We start from the raw sequence: 25,862 nt of genomic DNA on the forward strand, positions 1-25,862 counted from the left end.
GGTGGTTTTTTTTAAACATGTAGGTGTTCTGATCCTTGTGGCAAATAACAGTGCTTCTGAAATGCGCTGGGAAAAACGCTGATGGAGGTACTTTACGGGAGCCTGGCTCAAGCCAGCTCAGAAGCCCGCACTGAACTTGCCCAGTGTTTTCTCACCGAGGTGGCACGTACGCGCAACCCTCACTGATTTCTCTGCAAACAGAACTTGGCTTTTTTTGGAGAGTGGTAGTGACTTGTCTGGGGAGGAGGGAACAGAGGGTTTGGAGCCTGAGGCTCTTAAAAACGAACTATTCATTTTGCTCTTAACTCCCTGTTCCCTGTCTGGAGGCTGAGAGTCTTGTACATCTGTAAAAGAAGAAGAAAAAGTGGTAGGTGAGAGACGGAACGCCGAGCTGCCTGGCTCAGCGTGCTGAGAGGGCGCCTACAGCGAGAAAATGCTGTGGGAAAAGATTTATTTTGGGGGCGGAAACCAAATGGGGCTTTTTTGGGTGACGGCATTATGAACTCTGCTGTCATCAGTAGCTATTAAAAATACGTCTACCCAAATAAACAAAGAAGGGTTCAATTGTGCTGCTCCTTCGTTAGCGCTAGTATTTTTCCAAGGCTTTAAGGCAGGAAGAAGGGGAGGATCCCGCAGCTGACGAGAGAGTTGGTTTGTCAGAAAATGGCATTAATTGCTGTCAGGCGGCACTTTGCACGATTAGAAGACTTCTGCAAATCTTACATCGTGGTTACTCTCCCAGAAGGTCCTAGCATGTGTTTCTTGGACACTGAAGCACGAGGTGGTTTTTAAATGCAGGCGCAAAACCTGATTCTGACCCCCCCCCCAAAAAAAAAAAAAAAAAGAGACTATTATATTGTTCAGCTAACATGCTAAATATAGTATTTCTGTTAGCTTCCTTACTATTTATTATTCACTGCTGAGATTAGTGGCAAGAGTTTTTGGAGTGTGCTTTTGTGTTGTGTGTTCTTTGTGGCATTTTATCCATCGCTTCCCTTGAATGCTGCAAACTCTAGCAGAGGACCATGTTTAAATTTGTTTCTGACCATGAGCAGTTTAATATTTTGATATGTGAGCTGTGTGCCAGAGCACTCAGGCCTTTTATTTATTTATTTTTTTCTTCATCCAGAGGCCTGTTTCATCCTAAAAAAACAGGCTGTTCATTTGACGGAAGTGGGACAGCCACCTGTAACTGCATTTCTGCTGCTCGGTAGCATATTATAAATCTCTGCCTTTGCTCAGGGGGAGGGGAGAGGGAAGGATTTGGGATGTTAAAATACTTGCCAGAGCCCTCTGCAGTGCTGCCACGACCAGAGCACTTTTGTGGGATGTTTGTACATTCCTAAGAATAGCAATTTTCCTAAACACAGTTAAAAACTGCTTCAGTAGATGAAGTAACATTCCATTAACTTAGCGAGCTGCAGAAGTACTGTAAGTAAAAATAAATTCATTTTCCTGTCGCTTCCAGGCCAGAGCACTCTGCTGATGGTTTGTTGCCAGTTTTGTTTGTTTTTTTTTAATTAAAAAAAAAAGCAAAACGATCCAAGCCTTCTGTACTAGTAAAATGTCAGCTAGTGGCAATAAACAGTTTACATGAGGCTCTTCTGCAACTGCCCATTGGCTCTCCACTATCTGGTGGAGCGTAAGTTATGCATCACTATGGTGATGCTGAAGAGGAGCGCGATTCAGAGGGGATAAAGCAGGACTGGCTGAGTAAACTGAATGGGAGCAGGAACAGAAGCACCTTTCAGGGGTGCACCCACGCTGCTCCCCGCTGCTCAACAGCCCGGCAGCCTCTGCCTCTTCCTCATCCATCTTCTAATTGCGGGGTTTCGTTTGTAGGAGGAAAAGCCCCGTAGACAGGTGTGTTGTATACATGAGAGAAACATGCATATACGCAGTGAAGCGAATTAAAAATTATTTAGATATCTTGTCTAACTATATAACGGGAAGAAATTAAGTGCAACGGCACAGAGTAGTCAATCAAAAGCTAATCTCCAGCTACAAAACATCAACAGATCACAGGCTTGCAACAAGCACTAACATTAAAAGAAAAAGTTTTCCCAATCCACAGCTACACAAAACCATTTTGTTTTGAGAAGACGCAGTAACATCTTGCATCACACCTTGCAATGGCATCTTGCACACAAGTGATGTGTCTTCAAAGGCACAGTGATATCCAGGAGGGAAAAGAATGAAAATGTTGAGTAGTTAATGCTGATTTGATCAGGCTTTTTATTATTTCTTTTAGGAAAAGAGAGTTTTCTTCTGTTAAAGGTGTACCGTACGATGTAATGAACTATTTTGTTGTTCTTAGGGTTTAATACTGTTCTCATTCAAGCTAGGAAAAATGCTCCTACTGTCTTTGATAGCAGGTTGTGTCCTCTTGAGGTTTTTCCTGACCACCCCATGTCTGCCAGCAAATGGGGCACGAGCATGGGTACAGCCCGTCCTGCCGTCTCCATTACTGACCTGACTCCAGGTGCCCAGAAATGTGTGCTACCAGACATATGTCACATAGACCTGACGCAGTCTGTCACCTCCTGAGCTAGGAAACCCACCCCGTGAACAGGAAAATGCCGGACATCCGAGCTGGGACTCTTTCCTGAGTCTCTTCTGGAGGAACTGACTGAGAAAATAGAACTGATGGACCTGAAAAAGATGCTTAGACTTGTGTCAGGTACTGGTGTTTGCTATTCTTGTGGTTAGATGTGATGATATACCAAAGATAAGTGCCTTTTTTGTCACTTTTGTTACATTTCTGAAAAAATAATGGGTTATAAGTGTACCTGGTTTTGGCCCTTCCTTATGTATCAGAATTATTCAGTTGGTGGTGGGATGCAAGACATGATTGCATCTTCTTGAAACAAAATAGTTCCATGTAGCTGTAGATTGGGAAAACTGTTGGTTTGGGGTTTTTGTTGTGTTTTGGGGTTTTTTTTTGTTTCTTTTTTAAATGTTAGAAAGTGTTTCTTGGAAGCTGTGTGATCCTTGAACATTTTGCAGCTGGAGATTGGCTTTTGACTGACCTCTCTGTGCTGTCGCATTCGGTGGTTCATCTGTTCTGTAATGTGGCTGCGTACTGGCGAGGTGACAGCAAGCAGTATAGCAATTGCTGCCAGTAACTTTATAGTTTCCTTCAGGTGAGCGGGGTGGCCTTTAGGGTAAGAGGAACAGCTCAGTGCTTGGCTGTGCACCGATGGAGAAACTCTTGAATGACCTCCGAGAGTGGCTTCAGGTATCCATTCCGGTACCTTTCCCAATGACACTTACATTAGGTTTCTATTTTAGTTTATTTCTTTGTAGTTTATTCTGTTTGATTTACTTTATCCCATTCTGAAATTTACTTTTGTGATAATAAACTCTGCAAGAATGTCTTGAGAGGAGCGGTGGTGCAGATCCCAGGTGGCTGTTGCAGTGATTTATGACAGCCTCCCAGTTCCTGTAGAAGGCATCTTTGGCCCATCCCTGTAAAATCCTACAGGCACTTCCAGTAAAACGTTGTCTCTGGGCTGTCCTGCCTTGATTTCTAGTCCCAGCTGAGATAATACTGAAGGAGAAAAGCTAGTCTGACTCGCCTGTGGTGGAGAAAAGCTGGTCTGAGTGCTAGAGGGTGTGGGAATTGGGGGTTAGGGTGTATGGGGGGCTCAGCTGTAGCCAGCCAGACGGATCGTGCATGCTGTTGGGTTGTCTTTTTGAGGCGGCTTTGATCTGGCTTCGCATCTGCGTGTTAGGGAAGGTCTCCTAGAATGGGTCGAGACATGAAAAGGAGTTTATTTACAGTGCGTAGCAGCTGAGGTTTGGGTGATTATTTCAATGCAAAGATGGGAATTGTTTTCCATAGCTATGCGAAATTTTCATATGAACTGGAAGATCCTCACCATCTAACCTCCTGTTGTGAGCAAGAAGAGCTACTTCTCTGGGGGTGACCCACTTCAACCACAGCTGAGCAGGCTGGGACAGTTAGCAGAGCTGCAAATCTGGCAGCACTGCTGCTTTTCTTTCACTTTTCCTTTGAGAGCTTCCCATAGGTTTTCTCTCCCACGGGAACCTCATCTCTGCTCACCGCCTTTAAAGCGTAAGATGTGGCTGTGAGAGGCAGAGGAACCCACATGTCTTCAGGCCTCCCTTGTCCGCTGCCTCTGTGTAGCATCCCTCCCGAGCGCTGGGTGCTCTCCTGGCGCGCAGACAGTGCCCGGTACTTGCCCTCGTGTGGGGAGACCCCGTGTCCCAAACCGTGTGACACCATCCTCACTAGAGGCTGTTTCAGTATCTGAAAAAAAAAAAAAAAAAAAAAAAAAGCTGTATCCTTTTCCCCAGCGAAGAAAGTAAGTGTCGTCTCCACTTGGGAACATCCCGTGATGCCTGGCGTTGATGCCCTTAGAAACATTCGTTTGTTCACACTCGCCCGTGCAAGCTCCAGCCGCCCTGGCTGTGAATTCCTGTTTGGCTCACGGCAGAGGCAAGTCGGAGCGGGAGGCATTCGCATGGTTACGCCTGCCTTTGCTCTGGGGACGTGCGCGCTGTCAAAAGCTGAAAGCTTTAATTCCTCCAGCTCTTGGGGCCAAGAGTAAGGAATTCCAAATTAAACAGATTAGCTGCAAGCTCTGAACTTCTCCCAGCTGTGCCTATGCCCCAGAGAGCGAGCAATGTAAATACAAGTTCACATTACACTTTGAAGTCGGTGTGTATTTTTGACTATTACACCAGTTCCTTATTTTCTAAAAGTAATGAAATGAGTAATGCAGTGGGAGACTTAATCCGTGTATATATCCCAAATACAAGCGAAAGCCAAGAAATTCTTATTTCCCATCAGTTGTGCCTTTTGTTTATGTTTATTTCAGAGGTATAGGTTGGAGAACTTTATTTTATTTTTTGTATCTAAGAGAGGTAGAGCAGCGTTAAATGAAAGTGTGGCCATATGTAGTCTCAAAATAAAATTTGAGGCAAATCAACATAAATCAAGCAGTATTTTACATAGAAGGTATGCTTCCAGGTTTTTTGCGTAGTTAAGTAATAAACAGAATGGAGATACAAAGACTATGGCTGTAAAATACGGAGATAAATCTGCCGTATCTTACTTGGATGTCACAGAGGCTTACAAATGTTTAGGATATTTTATATACCATATGTGCTTTATTGCTTAAACTGCAGAGAATTTGTACTTTCCTGTGAGACTGTTATGCTTTATGGAAAAATGCTTGAAGAATTGTCTACATTATTTGTACAAGAAATGGTAAAACTCATATGGTATCGTTATGGGACACCTTCGCCACTGTGTGCACAGTATGCAGGGGTTTGCGTTAAATTTCTGTATAGCCTATGTGCAATGGACAGCACGGTTCCTGGAAATATAATTGACATGGAGTAGCGTATGGGGTCCATAGTTGTTCTGGAAAGGTGAAAATATGATGAGCAGGTGTTGTCCACAACCAGAATAACTTGGATAAAGAGCTCATCTTATTTTGAAGGGATTATTTACTTGTTTTTGTCACACTGTGTGTAGGTAAATCTGCTTTTTTTGAGCTTGAAACTTGCCTGGTACGACCCCACCATGCAAAGTGGCACGTGTAAGATACATGCTCAGGTGTCACACAGAGAATTTATTTAGAGGATGTATAGCTTAACGGTTTTGAAGCCACGATGGCCTCTGGAGCTGGAGAGGCAACGAGGAACCTATTTATAAAATTATGCTTTTCTCTGTGTGTTGGAATGCGAGTGCTGTCTATTAAGCATTCACTGGCTTTGTGCTTTGCAGAAGGGAGGGGTTTCCTTGCCATCCCGTTAGCTGACCCCACACTCCAATATTTCAAAAAAAGGACCTTTGTGTTTTCATCCGAGGGGATGTGCTTGAGGGTTTTAACTGGTGCCAAGTGATAGGGAAGACCCCGGGAGCATCTCTGGTTCAGGTGCTGCTGCTTCCCTGTGCTGGTGGAGGCGATGCGAAGCCCTGCCATCAGGGTGCTGGGGGACATGGCTGGGTGGCAAGTCAGCATCCTCAGCTAGCTGAGGACCAAGCTGTATCTGGATTAAAAGTACCAAAGTCAATACCTTGAACTGCACCTTGGAGTGAGTAGGAAGTTATTATCAATAACTTCACCACGGGAAGAGATAATGGTATCCCCATCAAGACACAAAAGTTGAGCAGAATTTTTGCTGCAGATTTGATCTGGGATTTTCGAAGCAACAAAGGACCCGGTAATAGCTACAGCCTATGAAATCTGTCAATAATAGGATAGGATTTCTCTTCCTTACACCCTCAAGGTATTAAAATGAAGAAATTAAGCCGCAACTACTGTTCATGAGATGCTGAGGGACTGAGTTAATCTGATAAATGGGAAGATTGTTTTCAGACAGAAGAGGATAAATTGAGATGAGTCGCAGCTTTTGGGTTCGCTGCAACTGATGCATTTAGGATCAACTTATTTCAGCTAGCTTTCTTGTTTGCAATTTCAATATTCTAAAAATGGTATTTCCTTTCGCATATCTGAACCCCATGTGCTTGTAATTTAAATGTTATGGGCCGCATAACATATGTGGTAATGGAGATCAATAGCATCTTGTACCACTTTTACCCAAAATGTTTGGGTTACGTTTATGTGCGTCCCATGGGAGCCTTTTGGAGGCAAAACACATCTATCCTGAAGCCTGAGTTTACTGCAATTTGGAGGAAGAATGTCCTAACTCATAAGAAGGAATTTTGAGCACTCTTTAGAACAAAAAAGGACTTGGGAGAAAGGATTACTTTATTGCATTGTGCAGGTGTAAAAGCATCGGTAGTGTAACACAGGAGAGGGTGCATTTCCTCTCGTTAGCATGACATTGTACAAACAGCTTTGAAAAATCCCTTTGGATTTTCCTCCTCCATCCCTAGCAGTTATCTGGGGGATCAGCGGGCAATAACAGGGGCAGGGGAACCACTATCTATTTCAACCCCCCACTTCTTGCATGTGTGTTTTTGTTAACTTCAGCATCTTTTTTTTTTTTTTTTGAAAATCACATATCTGGAACAGTACTAAAAGGTGAAGGCTACAGCCTCTGACAGGTACGCTGAGGGTATTGTAACGGGATGAGAGCTCCATCTGCGAAAGTGGGTTTCTTCACAGACATTTATTGACTGAAGTTAAATATTTGGCAGGTGAACTTCAAACATCCTTTTGTTTTGTGACAGGAAAAAACCTGCCGAATAATCTGTGACATCACACTTTAAAAAGCGAATAGAAGCAGACGTCGTGGAAAAAAAGAAGTGCAAAAAAACCCCCAACATCTGGAAATAATAAAGGACACTGAAAAAAATTCATTCCTAATGAGAAAGGGAAATAGGCTGCAAAATGTGTTCTTTATTGTTAAAGACATTTGTATTTACTTACATTCCCATTTTCTGTTTTCTTTTTCAGCCATGCATCTCAGCATCCCGTGACTTGCCCCTTGGCGTGGCCACAGTCGGGGCGACCAGGCTGCTGACCCTGCCGTCGTGCCTGCCCAGCATCACGCCATCGCCCTGCGCCGTCCCTGCAGCCCCTTGGACAGAAAGACCTCCTCTCTCCTCACTCCGGGGAGGATTTGTCTCTGGCTGGCAGTCGCTTATCTCTGTGAGTGCCGGAGGAGTTTCCCATGGCAGCCTTTGAGGCGCCTTCCTAACACTCTCTGTTCCGCAGCGTGCCCCGCGGTCCTGGCTGCCGGGGCCAAAAAGCCACGCTCTGAGTGAGCGAGCATCGCAGGAGCCGTTGTTAACAAATGAGGCTTGTTAAGATGAAGGAAGGTCTGAAAGCTTTAAAACTTGCCAATCTAGAAATAATCAATATATACTGCTGAAGGCACAGCCCCGGCAGCCAGACGGAAAGGAGGAGAAGGGTGTGGAACGGGAGGAAAAACTGATGACCAAGTCAGAGACCAAACAGCTGTGATTTTTCTTTCCATCACTGCGCTTTATTTTGATGAAGTGATTGTGTGGGTGAAGGATACGCTGGCAGCTGCGTGTGCCTGAGCTATGACAGTCATTTGTAACTTGTTTGCTCCCTTTCTCTCTCTCTCTCCCCCTGTAAGTGGAGAGGAGAGCGGTCACAAAATAACTAGCATAGCGCAAATAGTTTTACTGAACAAAAAGGTCGAGAGTTCAAAAAATAATGAAGGACCAGCATCCTCCTCCGTTGCAACCTCTCGTTTGCTCAGCCGCAGAGGGAGTGGGCTGTGCCACAGTTTATGGTACTTTCTGAATGGCTCTAAACTGGCCAAGAAATAATGGGGAAATGGTAAAAATAATGACTCGTAGGGTAAGAATTCTCTGGGCTGAACTTTGGCATCGCTAAAAATGAATCCTGTTCTAAATGCTGCAGATAGGGCTTTTGTGGCGCCGGGATTAGATGCTGCAGTGCCATGCAATTAATAAACGGCCTAACTGTGGCTGGCTGTGCAGGAAGGGGAATAGCTTTAAGTCATCGTTATCTAACCTTAATTAACGGAGTAACATATACACAGGTGGTTTTATCTATATGAACTCTGCCTGCCTTGCGCTTTCTGGCAAACGTGAATATGTTCTGACATAACGAGAATAACTTTTTATCAAATGAACGATGTTTGTATGTGCCCTGTGGTGCTTCATTGTTCTCGATCCCTCCTCAGGCATTTGCAATTTATTGCTCACTTCTTCATCAGCCAGGAGCAGCGGGGAGGAAAAACTTTACATACCCTGCATAAGGATACAGGGAGCATTTACATTTCAGTGCATGATTTAAAACCACAAAGGAGAAATTAATTATTTACTGGCTGCAGCTCTGCTCTGAGGACATCTAGCTGAGCTCTTTACCAAAGATACTTTGTTTGATGAAGTGTAGCTTATTAATTGGTTTGAGGACCTGCACTTTTTCCAGGCCGCCAGGAAATTCAGTACTTTGCAGGTGCGTACGTGGTTACTTAGCCTTGACTTGTGTTTCACTGGCATTTTATCTCCTCCGGTGGATGCTTGTAGTCTATCCTTCATCAGGGATGTAGCACTCATCCTTAGGGCTTTCTTGTTTATAAGTCTAATGCTTTTCCAGCCCCCTCCTAACGTGTCCAATCTCTAAGATCCTAAGTCAGGGTTGAAGGAACTGACGTGAAGCAATTCCTGCCTGGGTCTGGAAGGCGTCTGGGACCAACCTACGCGTGCTGGTCCTGGCAGCAGGCACCTCAGATAGCAGCATGGTGTGGGTGATGAGTCGCAGGCTGGTTCTGGTGGCCACAAAATGCTCCCTGCTGCCTCTCATCTGGGGATGCTCATGCCCTGTTGCCTGCGTCCATCGCAGGAGGAGAATGTCTCCCTTGGAGACACCTCAGGAACCAGCTGCTCGTTACAAATGTTATCTTGGTGGGCTGGTTTTGCTCTGATGGTTGTAGTGTGTGTACCTTCGCCATCAGCAGTGAGTTGCTACAGCTTTTCAACTATACAAAAAAATAATCCCCTGTCAGCCTCCTGGTTTTGTTTTTGGAAACGGCTGCACCATTCTTAGTAAAATGCTGTTTTGTTTAATGGGGGGAAGGAGGGGAAACTTGACCTGGAGCAGAGACCTAATATGGAAGATCTCTGTCCATATCCCAAGCTATACATAAGCTGTATAGTTGGAAGTGTTATGCAGGTGGTCCTGTACCGCTGTGGGACTTTCTGCTCTCTCTGATGTAGAGGCTGCATATATCAGATGCTCTGAACAGCCCGTAAAGCTTAAATGTCCTTTTGATCCCCAACCCAGCAGAGCAGCAGGGATTCGTGGGCAGTTTATCTGTTTCTACACGGCTGTCTTAGGATGATATATGTAAAGCAGAAAGTACACTGGGTTTGTGAACTGCAAGCCAATTTTGAGCTTTGTGTAGTTTGCATTTTATAAGGGCTGGGTTCCTTTTGTCTTTCAAGATAATTTATTTCTGCTCATGTCTGTTGTTTCTCTGTAGATGGTTTGTGGGTAATACATGTGCAAGTGCCTCAAGTTTCTCCTACAAGATGTGTTCCACAAATCCAGCTAATTGGGTCACCTTCGATGACGAGCCACTCTTCCAGTCGCCTCAGAAATCGGTTGATAATCAGAGCAGTTGTAAAGCAAATGGCCTTAAACTCAATCTGTCCAGTGTGCATGACTCTTCAAGTAGGTCATCTTCTACAGGCAGCACTCCGCTCTCGTCTCCTGTAGTTGACTTCTACCTAAGTCCTGGACCACCCAGCAACTCTCCACTTACTACACCTACCAGAGACTACCCAGGGAGTCCATGCCTCCCCAAGCCTGGGATTCACATTCTTTATCCCATCCCCGAATGGCCATTGAACGTTAACCTTCTTCCATCACCTGGGATTTGCCCATCCCTAACCTCACAGAAACCGAGCAGCCTTCCTTTGAACACCTTGCCTAATGACCATCCAGTTAAGACTTTGGTCTCCAAATCAACAGACGAAGGAAGCCCTAATCCACCAGGAGGTTGTGAGGAGTTAGGAGACTCGTCCTCAGCACCAGGGCGCTTCCCGTACTTCCAGGGCGACTGTGCTTTTTCCAGTCCTTTTTGGAAGGAAGGATGCTTGCCAAGCACATCACCAGTTAACGTTAGCACACACAGGAAGGATAAAGCACTTGACAGGAGCGTCTGTCATCCTAAAGACAAAGAAGCTTGCCACGATCAGAAAAGCCTTAACCAGGGCTCCTTCAGCTACATCTGCGAGAGGCTCGAACACCTGCAAGCTGACAGCTGCGCCGCCGCGGGGAGCCCGCCTGTCTCCAGCACTCGGGCATGGCACGGGCTCTCCCCCGCGGTCCCCTGCAGCCTCTTCAGGAGCCGGAACGTGGATGGGTGGCCATTCATGCTGAGGATTCCCGAAAAGAAGAACATGATGTCGTCTCGGCAGTGGGGCCCTATTTACCTTAGCGTCCTAGCCGGAGGTGTATTGCAGATGTATTATGAAAAGGGCCTGGAGAAACCTTTCAAGGAATTCCAGCTGCAGCCACACTGTAAGCTGTCCGAACCCAAATTAGAGAGCTATAATGTCTCGGGAAAAATCCATACCGTGAAGATCGAGTGCGTGTCTTATATGGAGAAAAGGAGGTATCATCCCAAAGTAGAAGTGATCCATGAACCAGAGGTTGAGCAGATGTTAAAGCTGGGCACCACAGATTATAACGACTTCACCGATTTCCTCGTAACGGTCGACGAAGAGCTTATGAAGCTTCCTGCTGTTTCTAGACAGAGGAGGAATTATGAAGAGCAAGAAATGATGCTGGAGATAGTGGATAACTTTTGGGGGAAAGTCACTAAGGCAGAAGGAAAACTCGTGGAAAGTGCTGTCATCACGCACATCTACTGCTTATGTTTTGTGAACGGGACTGCTGACTGCTTTCTAACCCTGAATGACCTGGAGCTCCAGAAGAGGGACCAGCGTTACTTTGAGAAGGAGGAGGAGAAGAAATGGATCGATATTCTCGATTACCATTTCCATAACTGTGTTAAAGTGCAGGAATTTGAACAATCGCGAATTATTAAGTTTACGCCCCTGGATGCCTGCAGGCTGGAACTGATGCGTTTCAGGACACAGTACAATGGGCAAGACCTTCCCTTTTCTGTGAAGGCAGCAGTAGTGGTTCAGGGGGCGTATGTTGAACTTCAGGCTTTTATAAACATGTCTTCAACTGCTCCAATCCCAACGCGTGTACCCTCTGTGAAATACTGTGAAAACATTATGATACGCTTTCCCGTTCCCACGCAGTGGGTCAAAGCACTTTGGACCATGAACCTCCAAAGGCAGAAGTCCCTAAAAGCAAAAATGAATAGGAGGGCATGCCTTGGCGCTTTACACGAGGTTGAATCTGATCCCGTAATACAAGTCTCGGTTGGAACAGCAAAATATGAGAGTGCCTACAGGGCGGTTGTGTGGAAGATAGACAGGCTTCCAGATAAAAACTCAAGTAAATAATTTGAGCTATAAAATGATGGGCTTGGGCACACACCTTCGCTGTTTTCATGCTTGTGTACCTCCGTCAGCTTCTGTAGTTTGGGGTTTTATCTGTGTGGTGATACCGGTAGAAGCTGGAGTAACCTTTTAGGAAAAAGAGAATATAGCCTTATGTATTTATCTATCTATCTATCTATCTATCTATCTATCTATCTATTTATTTATTTATTTAAAGGACATTTTCCTAATTTATTTGATGGAGGCAGGTGTATTGCCAGTAGTTACAGGCGTGCAATATCACGGAAGGGAATCTCGACATTCTGAGTAAACCTCATGTCTGCACTAAGACAGAGGGAAGGGTTTATGCTTCACATATACCAGCTGGGCAATGGTGGGATGGGAAGCAAACGTCGGTAGGTAAAATGATTTGCCCACCCAATATGACACGTTTGATAGAAAAGGTGGAATTGTGACTCTTGGCTTTTTAGCGTCATTTAAGAAACAGTAGGTATGGTACATAATGAGAAGGTACTGTGGTCAAACTTGCCGTAGGAGGCTGGCTGTGCTTTTGCAAAGGCTAATATCTATTGCCTCTTTTCTGGGGTTGTGCCTTGGGGTCGTACGTTCATGGCAATAACTGCACTGGCAGAAAATGCATCCTGCTTTATCCCCATTTCTCTCTGGTGATGGTACCTCACTAAAAACTTGCAGCAATAAAACCAGCGAAGTTTATAGTCGCGTGTGTGGAAGTTGTTAATTTCCCACCAAGTCAAATAGTTAATTTACCTTAGTTTAATGGAGAAAATATGACTTTCTGGAGAAGGAAAATGTAAATATATGGTTTTACAATTCCAATTTTTAGTCACATTACCAGATTAATAGTGCTATATAGTACTTTCCTAAAGGCATAAAAATTATTGAGGAATACAGTATTCTGCTTCAAGGTCGGCAGAGTGAAGGCATTTGATCCTTTGCTTGGATCTGCATTATGTGTATGTGAGGCCTTAGGACTCTGTGTAAGACAAGGTATCTATTAAAGCTAATCTAAAAAGATTTTGCCTAAAATATCTGTAAAATTTGTACTTTTAAGAAGGGGGTAGGTACGTAGTATTAACAAATGGATTGGCCTAGTCTCGTAGTATCCTAACTGTCTGGACTAGCTACCTCTTTAAAATGTCCAGAAAAGATTTACTCTTCTTAAGTCCTGGTTTCAGATATGCTAGTGCTAAATAGACATACCCACTCCCAGGTTTTGTCATCTAGATGTGTGTGCAGGTGAAAGTTAACATTCAAAACTATTAAAAAAAAAAAAAAGAGTGAAGGCAAAAAATCTCCCAAGGATACTTCCTCCACCCCCCCACCCCCCCACACGCCCTCCATTTTTAACTAATTCTAACTTATATGTAATTTGAATTGTTGTTTAGGTACTTATGACTTTACCTTATTTTTTTTACTGTTGGATATTTGAATTCTGACTAATATTTCAGTGACAGAAATAACAGATTGACAGAGAAACTGAGGCAGGAACAAATGAAAGGGGAATATTAGCCTAAGCCTATATATGAACTAGATTGCTTTTGGTATTAAAAGAGCATTTGAAGCATCCTGCATCAACATGCTAATGTGGCAGTTGTGAGAGCATGCATTATTGCATGGCTGCTGGCAGACGAGAGCTAGTATTTTGACTAATGATGCTGCATGGAAATACTGGTCCCTTTTGCATGCAGACTGCATCTTGCTTAGGCCATCAGGTCTCCCAAACCTCGAGCAGTTGGGCCTTTCGATTTCTATCGATGCACACCGCGGGAGGAACAGCACAAATGCCACTGTGGTCAGCTTCAGAAATGCTGTCGTGTTAACGCCATCTCTGGTTTTGCTTTGGAAGAAGCTGTGGTTGGCTTGGACCTGTGGCTAATGCCATATAGTTCCCCCCGAATTGGCCGATCCCTCCCTTTTACACGCTGCTTGTTAGCTGGGTACCTCACGCTCTGCTCAGAGAGAATGCCTGTGGCTCCAAGCGATGGGCAGAGGAGCTGCAGCATCATCAGGCAGGTTAACGCAAGGCAGGGAGCCAAGCCAGAATTAAGGGTGGGGGGAGAGAAATGGCAGAGAGAGGGAAGATAAAGGGAGGCAGTAAGGGAGGGGTTGGGGACTCTGGAAAATAGAGAGGGCAGAGGAGCTGATGGAGACGTATAAGAGAACTAGTAGGCAGAAGAAGATTCTTCAGGTCTTCAAAATCCATAGACATGTAAGATGCGCTACAAGGCTTCAAGGATTTCTCTGTGCTGCTGTGAGCCATGTGTCTTCCCAAGGCTTATGGGACTGACCGGCTGGGTAGCTTTTAATATTCTTTACCATTTAATATAGATTTGCTTCTGCAAAATCAAGTCAGCAATTGAGTCAGGCAATTTTAAAGAAGTTTATAAGTTTTCCAAAAGTCTTTAATTCTCTGCAGGTCATTCACCTTAGGATTTGATGTGCACAGTGAACTTCAGATTTATATTACTTGAAAGTAAGAACTGTTTTTTGTGGCATTCTACAGCTTTACATTATTTTCTACCAGTAGCTTAAACTTTTGACATTTGAATAATTCCTCTGGCTGAGATCTCCAAAATAATTTGTATCCCTGAAATGTTCTTGCGTTCGAAAAAACATTTTGGTAGTAATACTGCCCAGTCAAATTTTAAACCTCTCTATCAAGTTTTCTGTATGCAGTTAAGAGTTTAAAAATAGACTTGTCCCAATGCATGCCAAAAATCTGGAGGCAGTCAAACTAATAGAAATATGTAGACTTTCATAATGCATTTACTGCAGGGAGAAAAATATGCCTAGGCTTTTGCTTTCAAAAAGCCTTTGTCTGTCTTCTTAAAAAAAAAAGGAAAGGAAAGGTTGCCTACAGTTATATAGTGATTCTCTTTATAGACCTCAAAATATGTTAGTATCCACTGGATTCTGCTAAAGTGTTTCCTTACTTTCCTTAGAAGAGCGCGGGCCAAGCAAAGTCGATGTGAGCTGCGAGATGCTCCACGTTTTTAAAAGCTGCCTATGCTTATTCAGTTATATAAATGGAGAGTTTGGAGCCAGAACGTTAGCATTTATTTTTTTTTTTAAAAGGTAAAAAGCTCTAGACTTCAAAGGGTTGATCCAATGAAATTTGAAAATTCTGCAAATTGAATCTACGTTTGTGAAAATTGGGGCATCGTATAAGGAAACGTCGAACATATGATTTCAGCACAGCACTGGGGCCAGCCTTTGCGTGGCAGCGGCTGTATGCACCTGTGTTGCCCAGAGAGCTGGGGAGAGGTTAGACTTTGAAACCTGCTGTTTTAATCTCTTGCTGTGTAAATTTGTGCCCTGTGGTGCTTCCTGCTAGGATACCTCCATGCTTGGGCTGTTGTATAAAGCAGCAGTTCTTCAGCTGATGATTTCTCCTTTTCTTCTGCATCATGGAGCCACACTGAGAAAGCAGTGATTAAGCAACAGAGAGAGATGGAGCCAGGGGAGCTTGTGGCTGCTGGCAGCCCTGCTGCTGCCCTTTAGCATCTGAGCATGGGCTCCAGTATGGGAGCTGATGTGGTTCCCAGCAGCATTCAGCTGCCTTTTTTCTTATTTTCTGAACTGCCTAGGTAGAAACTCCAAGCCATGACTTTGCCAGGTGAGCTCCATCCCTGCCCACCCACCTCTTTCTGGCACCAGCACCATTGCAGACTGCTTCTTGGTGGTGGTACCTTCCCACTCCCTATGCATTTCTCCCAGAAGGTGGGATAAATGCACCCATTTAGACATAGCTGCAGGGGTTGTTGACCTCTAACAACCCTACTGTCGATCTGTTCTTTGTAATTGTTGACGTTTTAATGTTCAAAATAAGACTTTTAGAACTGGAGCTGTTTTGGTAAAAATAGAATTAGTACTTAACTGAAATAACCACCACGTTTTTTTTGGCCTAAACTGCTTGTTTTCATGAGCCTTTCTCAGATCATTGTTGCTTGAATGCGACTCAGACAGGTGAATAAGGGCTAAATTGTGGGAGTACATGCAGCAAAGTTAGATTATTAATTGTTTGTGAAATGCTACATGAATGCTAAAAGACAGTCTGAATAATTTTGTTTGTTTGTTTATTTTGGCTTTCTTGTTGTTATTCTTCAAGAAAGACAGCAAGAATTTGGAACATATTTAGGAAGTAAGAGCCAGATTTTCAGACATAAAACAGGAAAGTCTTAGGTGTCTCAATTCACAAAAGTCTTAACAAGTTGCCTAGACACTTAAACCACAGGGTTTCTGTCTCTCATGTTCGTAAAAGCTCACTTAGCTCCCCGAATTATCTGGTTGCCTTTCAGGAGTGATTAGTTTTCACCAGTCCAGGTGATCATGTCTCCACAGAGCCTGATGGGCCACATTTTGGATAGCTGGGCTTGAATCTGAATACGTTGTCTTAGCCTGGTGGACGGACTTACACTGTGCCTGCACCAACCCACTTGTCTCTCCACACCAGTACCTTTTTCTCTGTTTCTGGCCAACACCTTGCATTTTCAGCATTACAGTTTCTTTTGCAAAAGGATCTTGTACATGCAGCCTCTCTTTCTTCTTCAAACTCCAGTGTAATACAAGGCCTGGGAAGCAATAGTTTCATGGAGCAGAGATGACAAGGACTGGCCAGTTTTAGGTGAAAACTAAGGCAATGGTCACAGTCTTTCCAAGTGTTGGTTGATCACTTTGTTGTCTGACAGCCGATGGGAAGAAGTTGCTCCAGCAATGGGCAGAAGAACTTCTCCACAAGTGAAGTGGTGAGTACCTCCTTCTGACATTGACATTGGTGCAGGAGACGCATGGGCTGGGGGGAACCCTCTGCAAAAAGGTCCAGTGGAGGCTGCTCCAGAGGACCCAGAGCAGTAACCTTACTCAGATCCCAAAACTATTGTCTCTCCTCTGCAGGTTACCACCTAGTGCAAAGGAAAGACCCCACAACTCATCAGATCCAAACACAGACCACCTTATGGGTGTGAGTTATCTGGAATATAAACCCTGAGATTTTTTTTAAGGGCTAATCACAACTGTGCCACGTCTAACAGTGAAGGCTGTAGCAGCAGACCAAGAGGAACGGCCCGTTTGTGCCTGGGCTCAAGTGGACATCTGTCACCCAACATTTACCATCAGATACCTGCCCAGGAAAATTCCAAGCAGTGGTTATTTCTGGATTCCCTTTTGCAGAAGACAAAATAATTTCCTGGACAATTCCCATTGCTACTTGTTTCTCCATAGGCTTCCCTCCCACAACAGGAAGATGCTGAACATGGTCTCCAAAAGCCCTTACATCTGCTTTTCCTTCTACCACAAATGGACTCCAAACGATGCTACTCTTCAGCAAACCCTCTCTCCTCAGATCTTGGTCAACCATAGCCCCAGAGGCAGAGTGTGCCACTTTCCTGGCCAAGGCATGACGTGCCATCTTAGCGTTGCAACCCCTGATGTTTTCTCCAGGACACTTGTCTTGTGGCTGATGTGCGGTCTGCACATCCCAACACAGCAAACAGCACAAAGACCAGGTCAAATAAGTCTGTTGCCAAGCTGCATTCTGGCACCACCACAGGAAAGTGGAGCTGGTCCTGGGAGCCAAGAGGAGCACAGCTCAGGTGGGTCGTGGTGCCATAGACGGGATGACATCTCACAGTTTGGCACTGGAACGGCGTGCCTCTTAGGGCCTCCTTCACCGCTGGTGCTGCTGTCACCACAGCTATTGCTGGGACGATGGCAGATTCAAGGATGGAGAAGCCCACCTCAACAGGGGCTCATTTCACCACGTCCAGGCAGTCTGGAGGAACGACTGTGGATCAAGAGAGTGTTAGTGCAGGAGAAATGGGCTTGGACACAGCAAGAAATGGCCAGCAGCAGGACCAGGCTTATGTCACAAAGGTATACAGATCTGCCTGTCACGAGTGATGAAGTGCCATCTCCTCCTCACACTTGTTTAGTGCTCCAACTTCATCCTCAGGAGGTCGGCAGGTGGCTGTAACACTTGTTTCTGACTTTGTTCCCTCCTCTATTTCAGTAATAAAGTCTCTAATGTAATAGTTTTACCTGTCTCTGTGTATTGTCTTGAGACTTTAGCCACATGCTGCACCCCCCTGGCATTGTACCTCTTTGCCGGCTTGCAAACCGGGTACTTTGTGCTTTAGTGCCTTGAAGGACCCTGTTCTGTAGTGTGCTCAGAGGTGTGAGTGATGTCTCGCACATGCCAGGAGCACTGATTTAGCACAAATGGCAGTCAGTACCGCCTACTCCACCCCCGTACCTTATAGCCGCGCGGGTCACTGAGCCCGATTCATGCCCGAGTGAGCTAAGCAGTAGGCTGTTACATGAAAAGGAGATGACAGTGCTGCTGCTTTTGGTCATGGGCTGGGGTTTGGGTGGTGGTTGTCATTTTTTAAGTGTGTGTGTGTTGTAAAGCGTTGTGCTTTTGGTGCGGCAAGTGGGTTGCAAAGTCGGCAAGGAGGGGTGAAGTTTTTCCATCCCATCTCTCCAGCCTGTCCTGCTCGGTTTGATTTCCCTCCCTCTGTGCTGGCTTTGGTGACAGCTGGGCACTTCCTTCTCACCTTAAAGATGCTGTTGTGCTGGATGTATTTAGAGCAGCTTCATTCCCAGAGCTCAGGACTTAGGCATTTTTTGTTGCAGTGATCCCTACCGGTCCCTTTTATGGTTCTGCCCTTGCATTTCTCAGTGCAAGCTGTAATACCCTTCCTACAGTTTCTGTAATGCATTCCTTAGGAGCGTGTATTAGAGCTGTGCTTTGGTAGAAAGAAGCTCCTAGTGGGGAGTGGATGCTGGCTCTCCACTGTGATACATCTTCCTTTAAAGACACCTGTAAGACTTCATGGCCAGTGTTTGATACTCTTCCACGGTGCAGGGTTGTAGGCGATGTGTAGATAGCATTATTTTCTGAAATCCAGTTCAGGTTTTCTCTGAACATTGCAAGAAGTTAAATAAAGAAATGGCATTTAGGATAAGGATCGAGTATAGGATGTACTGCTGGAAGCAAGCCTGCAGGGGATGCTTGTAAATCAGCCACGTACAGCAAAGCCCAGACAGTGAAGGACTGCACTTGTCCAGGGACGTGCCCCTTGTCTGACTGCTGGCTGTAAATGCTGCTGTGTTCTTGTGTGTGTGCGCCTTTGGGGTCAGCCGAACAGAGAGAAGCACTTGCAGTCAGAAAACGGCTTTTTAAGCTACTGGTTACTGTTGTTACTAAACATGGAAAAAAGAAAGGGGGAGAAAAAGAGCTGGAGACCTCCCCATCTGAAGTTTAGGGGCTGATAATCCAAAGGATAATTCTCATTCCTTTCTCCCCTTCCCTCACCTTTTCTTCCAGGCAATCAAGTTTTAATTGGGCTGTTGAGTGTAACAGCAAGGAAGAGGGAGGGAATTATTAATTATACTAATTACATAACTAGTCAAAAGGAAAAAAAAATGTTAAATGTTCTAGTGAGTGCGATTAAGACAAACATGAATTTCATGCTTTAAGCCTTGGTTTTTGCAGATCTGTTGACTTTATGCCAGACCTGGAATGAAAGCTGGAGGATGGTTTGTTGAATTAGACTTTGTTCTGGTGAAGTCAGAGACATGTTTGACAGAACTCTGCCCATCAAACTGCTTAAACATAAATTATCTCCTAAAATCAGAACTGGCTTGGGCAGGCTGGGAGGCAGGTTGCAGGGAAAACCTGCAGCACAGACCAGAGGATGCACCCGGCCCAAGGCTCCCAGGAATAATGGAGATGTAGCTTTTTTATTTATTTTTGCCTTACAAAATGCCCATGAGCCTGTGCATGTGGAGCGTTACAGCAATTTTTCCCGTGGGATGGATAAAGCTCAGTGCATGTTAACTCCATCTTCAGTATTTCCTTCATTCTGATACGAAATTGATTCCTGCCACCAGAGAAAGGCAGTGCATAAAGAATGGGACGCTTTTGCCTGAACTTTGAGATGCCATTCAGTGTAATGGATGAAACCCAAATAGACACTGCCAGGCTTGCCTTTGACAAAATACAGCCAATCCTTTCTCTGCTGGTTTTTTTCTGCCTGCAGCCAAATGGTAGTTAGTTGTCTATGCTGATGCTTAAAATCCGGGAGAGGTGGAGAAATGCAGAATTAGTACTTTTTGCCCTGAAGAATTTGGAGAGGCAGCTGCGATATAAAGGATTCTTTTCATTATGTTATGTTATACTGCTTTCATGCAGATAGTGAGCCAGCTGACCTCAGTTTCTTTGGAAAGCAGGCTTTTCACCCTGGTGTTCCTGTGCGCCAGGAGAAGGAGAAATGCTTTCCCTTACATTGCCACATATAAGAAACTCGAAAGCAAGTGATCCCTAAGATCTAAGGCTGGATTACAGTAATTTAGAATATGCTGCACTATGTGGGCAGACCTTCACGATTCTGCTTTATAACATGATGGTTACTTTAGTAATACTTTTGTTTGGAAGAAATGGGGTATGTTCTTTTCCCATAACAAATCAAGCTAGAGAAGGGAGTCCAGGTCGCCCTTATCCTGGCAGCTGGGATATATCTTGCTGGAGCAGCACTCTGAGCTGTGCCATTATCTCGCTGCCATAGACATACTGTAATAGATGATGTTACACAAGATAGCTGTAGTACTTGAAATAAACACTCCAGTAAAATTCCTACAGCAGAGGGCTCTGGAAAGGGTGGTTGTTGGACACAGGGCAGCACATCTACTTTGCCTTAGCTGGGGCCTTCCAGGTTTTATTTTCCTACAAGAGTAAGAATTGTATTTTTAAGGGAAAACTGAGATTCTTCCCCAATAGTCTGAATTTAGCAGCCAATCCCTAAGTTTGCAATACTCTTCTCTCAAGCAGAAGCTGGAAGGTTCTGGTAAATCTTGTCTAAATTAATTCATAAAACTGCAATGATTGTGGAAAGCATGCTGAAGCAGACAAAAAATGAGTGAGGGGCCACCTTACGCCCATGTAGCAAAAGGTTATAGATAGAATAATCTTGCATCATAACGACAGCTCTGTGTTAGTAAAAGATAGAACTGTGTTCTCTTGCTGTAAACAAAGAAAAGACAATTAACTGATGGTGGTGTTTTTTTGTTGTTTGTTTGTTTTTTCTTTTCCAAGGTTCAGATCATCCACACAGCCTGTCTTACAAATTGGAACTGGGATCAGACCAGGAAATACCGTCTGACTGGTATCCATTTGCTACTGTCCAGTTCATTGTTCATGATACCTGTGCCTCAGGAACAGAAGTCAAAACACTGGGCGTAGAGAGCGATCTGCAGCCCCAGAAACACGTGGTCCAGAAAGCTTTTTACAATTGCCAGGTATTTTCAGGGCTGTTTTCAGTGTTTTCCTCCTCTTCTTCCTCCCCACTCCCCCATACAGCATTTGCAAAGCAAATGTGCTTTGTATTCTCAACATATCTTGCATGTACTTGTGATAATGACTTTGAGCAAAAGAATCATTAAAAAATAATTCCTTGTCTGATCAAAGAAGATGCTGAAAAACAGAACTGCAAATGAGGCATTGTTTTTCTTCAGTTACACTATTTTTGGACTTAGTGGTTTTGAAATCGGTTGGGTCTGGAAATGTTTTGATACTGTGTCAAAGCTTTTATTTGTGCCATTGTTACAGTTCACACTTTCAGTGCACAATTATTTGCTAATTCTACCTGTGTTTTGTTTTGTTTTGTTTTTGTTTGTTTTGTTTTCTAACTACAGGTTGAAATTGAAAAGAAGTGGATTAGGCTTGATGGAGAAGATCCAGATAAGGCTGGGAACTGCCTAATGCAGTAAAAGAGGATGGGAGGCAACATCATAGGATATTAGTAGGAATCAATTTACATAGGAAATTTATTGTTAGAAGAAGCGCAGTGACCTAGTTTAGGATAAACATGGTCATTGAATTTTCTTTTTTTTTCTTTTTTAGTGCTTTTGGGTTTGATTCTGAAAATCAGTACTCGTTTGACTGGCCTGCGTTCAAGTAAACTTCCTGTCGTGGGAATACTGGTATGAGTAAAGTCTCCTTGTAAATACTTGCAGGATGTGAGCACTTAATTGACTGATTCTAATACATTATTTTCCTGTTGTGTATCTATGACTTGGGAGTGATCTCATACTCCATACTGAAACCTAATGGCACTACTCAAAGAGTTCATGTCAGTTGGACATAAAATATTCAGCAATAAAAACTGCCAGAGTGCTTATGTGCAGACCAGCATCTGTGTAAGGTCCAGCAGGACCAATTACATCTTTTAGCGGTGTTTGAAAACTAAAGTCCCCCATGTTTCTGCTCCCCTCGATATATGTGAACAGAGCAAGTTGTAATATTATTCTCAACAAAAGCCTCAATTAATGAGTTGGAAACTGGGGTGATTTCATTGGTAAAATGGGAAAAGTTCCTCCGCAATAATATTCTTCATTTTTCTGTGGCTGCGAGTGTTTCCTCCCCAGCACTTTATAGGCTCACTCAAAGTAATCTCTTGGGTAAAAAAACATATGGCAGATGTGAGTGAAATGTCTGTGCCAGCATTAGACAAATCTTTTTTCACTGCTGCAGCAAGTGAGACAAGGGGCAGATCCTCAGCAAGTGGAAATCAGTCGGGGCCCATTGCATTTGATGAAGCTTGGAGAATTTACTCCAGTGGTGGGTTTTCCCCACAAACTGAAAAAACAGTTGGTCGCTGCTGTTTGCCCTGGGTCTCCTTTAGAGGATGCAAGTTCCAGATGTTGATTTGGAAACTGCAGGAACTCTTGCTTTGAGTAACTTCTAAGACAGTCTTTCCATGCACGGGAGGGGAGATGTTTTCATGCTACTGGGCTCTGAAGGCATTTTCTGTGGGGAAATAATGCAGGAATGGACTATTGCAAGAAAAGCGAAGCGGTGACGCATCAGCAGGCAGCTTGAGCTACTAATCCTGTATCAATGTGTTAACTGTTTTTTCAACAAACTATTGGCATTTAGGGAAAGGTTTTAAACACTTCCCCTCATGCATTATTCCCTTTGTCATTTTGTAATTCCAGGTCTGAAACATTCCGATAAATTAAAAAATTGCTCCTGATACTTTTAGTTTTCCTTCCCCCTGCAGTTTTCTTAAAATTATCCTTACTTCAAACTGAAATTAGTGGAGGACAAAAATATAGTATATGCACTAAGTCTCACTTTATATTTTGTACAGCTTGTAACTGTTTATATGAACACTGTGTAAAAATACAGATAAATGTTATTCCCCAAAAGTAGAAATACGTGGGATATGCACTGAGAAAATTACCAGTCTGAGGAAACAGAAGGCCATAATATGAACCTAGTTCATCACAATACTTTCCCCCCCATTTGGAAGCTGAGAATGAAATGGGTAATAGATTCTATAGTAAGTCCTGAGGGCAGGTTTTTTATGGGCATTGCATTGCCAAAGCCCCAAATAGACTATTACGGTATTTTGGCTTCTCTATATATCCCTTTTTATTAGTAGATTATATTATTATAGATCTAAGCAAGCGTTTGAGTGTAGTCATGATCCAAATATGTCTCAGCTGTTGTTGTATCCTCCATCCGTGTTTTGACTTGAGAAGCCATTAGCACCTTCAAGTCGTGTTTGGTTTTATTCCTATTTAATTTTGATTTATATACTTCTCAGCTGAACGAAGGGGCACAGTGTGCGCTAGGGCGAAGCGTTTATACTTCGCCACACGGCAGAGCTCTGCAGTTCGCTGAAGCCCATGGTTACACTAGAGCTACAATATCTGTTAACCTCTTTGCTCCGTAAGGTAGAGGAAGCAAAACAGGTGTTGCAGATACCTGCACTAACCTTTGTCTGAGGCTGACTGGTTTTGATTGGCATTAATACAGCTCATTCAGTAAATCTGTTAGCAGTGGTTGCTGTTCAGAGCCTGTCTTGCCCAGCTGGCCCCTATTGTTCTGTTTTCAAGAAGGAGGGACAGCCAGGCTGTTCTGGGACTCTTTCGCCTTAGGATCACCATGTGCAGCACTTGTCTCCTGGGCATTTGGTACCTGGTGGTGTTACCGGTCCTGCAGAAGCATCGGCTGCTTTTCTTCTGTCAGGTATCTGCTGTATCTTGATGTGTCTAAGAAGCCTGTGTAGCGTTGACCCCTCGAGATGTGAGCTATCATTTTGAATGGCCTCAGTGATGAACACCCACGTTACAAGTCACCTTTCCTGCTAGCGCATCTGTATTACAGCAGGTGTAGTGAAAATTGCCATTCAGCCTTACTGAACTCGTTAACATAAAAAAGGGGAAGCTACAGCTTTATCTAAGTTGCAGACCCTTGGTTTTCCATCTGAGACCTGCCAGACTCACCATTAATTTTATTTGGAATTGGATCAAGATCACAGGGAATTAATTCCACAGAAATACTGCCACACTGTAAGTTCAGTCTCAAACCAATGTTTGTATGCTTTGCTGTCAGAATATTTAAAAATAGGCTGCAGTTTGATGGCAGGAAGTTTGGGTTGTTTGACTCCTTCCCTCCCCCCCCCCACCCCCCCCTCCCCCTCAAGTTCTAACTTCCTATTCTACAGCAGCATGCCAAAGCAGAAACACCCTGGCTTTTTTTCTTCTGCATTGTCCAGTGTCCTTCAGTATAACCTACTGAATGAACATTCTCAATGTTTAAGACTTGTTTGTTAACATTTCCGATGCTATAGCAGGTGATAGCGAGTAAACAGACTGGCTTTGATTCTTTAGAAATCTGGTCTATATGTAGCCTAGCTGTAATTTTGGGAGGGGAATGGAGGTGAGGAATAGTTGCAGTAAGCCATTGTGATGCTCAGTGTCCAGCTAGCAGAAGGACCAGAGCCTTAAATAATCCATGAGGTACATTGGCATCATGTGAGGAACCAGGTTTCACACGTCTCTGATCGCTGCTTCCCACAGCTAGTGCCTGCAGTCACTGAAATGCTTCCAGCTGTTTGGGTCACTTCGGATGCTGACACTTCACTAACATTTACTACAGGGCTGTATTTAGAAATTGTCTGTTTCCTTCACAAAGGACCAGCAGGGTTTGGGATATTTTATATTTTAAACAGGAATCAATGAGAACAGCTATTTTTATAGTGTGTTTGCCTTATTTACAAAGTGTTGTATTAGCTGAAACTGACAAACTTTGAATTCATCTTTCTCATACTATTTTATATTACTGTATGTAAGTGGTACTTGATGTAATTTTGGATTAAAACACCCATTGAAGTCAATGGAAGTCTTTTAAGTGACAAAATGGGATCTGCATCAAAGTCTTTTAAGAATAAAGGAGAGGCAAATAAAAAAAAAAAAAAAAAAAAAAAAAAAAAAAAAGAAGAAGAAAGGAACAGTGGTAATGGGCAGGAAAAAAAGCCACTATAGAAGATTATTGATGCTAGTAGGTAAGCAACCTACACTGCTTGCTTATTCCAACCAGAAAAGAGCACAAAAGAGAGGAAAAGAGGTGTTACTGGGTGTCAAAGTTGAAGCTTTGAGTGATTGGGAACAACGGTCTGGCTGCCCTTGTGTAGCAGCTCTCAAGAAATGAGGATGATGATGCACTCCATTGAATGATGCCAAGCTGCTGTCCTCCTTAGGCTTCTTGGTTTTTTTTTCCTCCCAATTCCACATTAATTGTCTAAAAGTACTTTACATCTGAAAACATGCTTTCACGTGTTGCTTTTAGTTGCATTTATTTTACTTGATGGACTTCTTAGCTGCAGTATTGGTGTCCACACCTCTATTTTACATTTATTTATCTTTTTGTTGACTAAACACAGTACCTGCTGCAGTTGATAGTTCTTAGCTATAATTTTGATAACTCTGAAGCAGTGCTGTTATTCTTAATGGAAAATATAATTTTATTTGGGTCTTTTGTCAGTATAAGTATAAACAGATCGTGCTGATAATCTTGTAATAACATTTTGTAGATTGCCTATTGATTAAAAAAATAAAGTTGTATTTCAAACTA

At 43.7% G+C, this 25,862-nt stretch overlaps 1 protein-coding gene across 5 annotated transcripts in view; it reads left to right on the forward strand.

The window, feature by feature from the left end:
* The window catches only part of STON1 (stonin 1), a 33,543-nt gene extending 7,681 nt beyond the window's left edge, over positions 1 to 25,862 (forward strand). For 2 of the 5 annotated variants that reach the window (XM_080408667.1, XM_080408668.1), the window contains exons 2-4: positions 7,398 to 7,592; positions 9,925 to 11,918; positions 21,036 to 25,862. In XM_080408667.1, the coding sequence (XP_080264793.1) occupies positions 9,974 to 11,918; positions 21,036 to 21,382 (2,292 nt within the window). In that variant the 5' untranslated portion in view covers positions 7,398 to 7,592; positions 9,925 to 9,973 and the 3' untranslated portion in view covers positions 21,383 to 25,862. Of the gene's footprint in view, positions 1 to 95; positions 3,239 to 7,397; positions 7,593 to 9,924; positions 11,919 to 21,035 lie in introns of those variants that run through there. The other 3 variants (XM_080408671.1, XM_080408670.1, XM_080408669.1) reach the window with 3 other exon arrangements.

This window comes from Falco punctatus, assembly GCF_963210335.1.
Source record: "Falco punctatus genome assembly, chromosome: 12".
NCBI lineage: Eukaryota > Metazoa > Chordata > Aves > Falconiformes > Falconidae > Falco > Falco punctatus.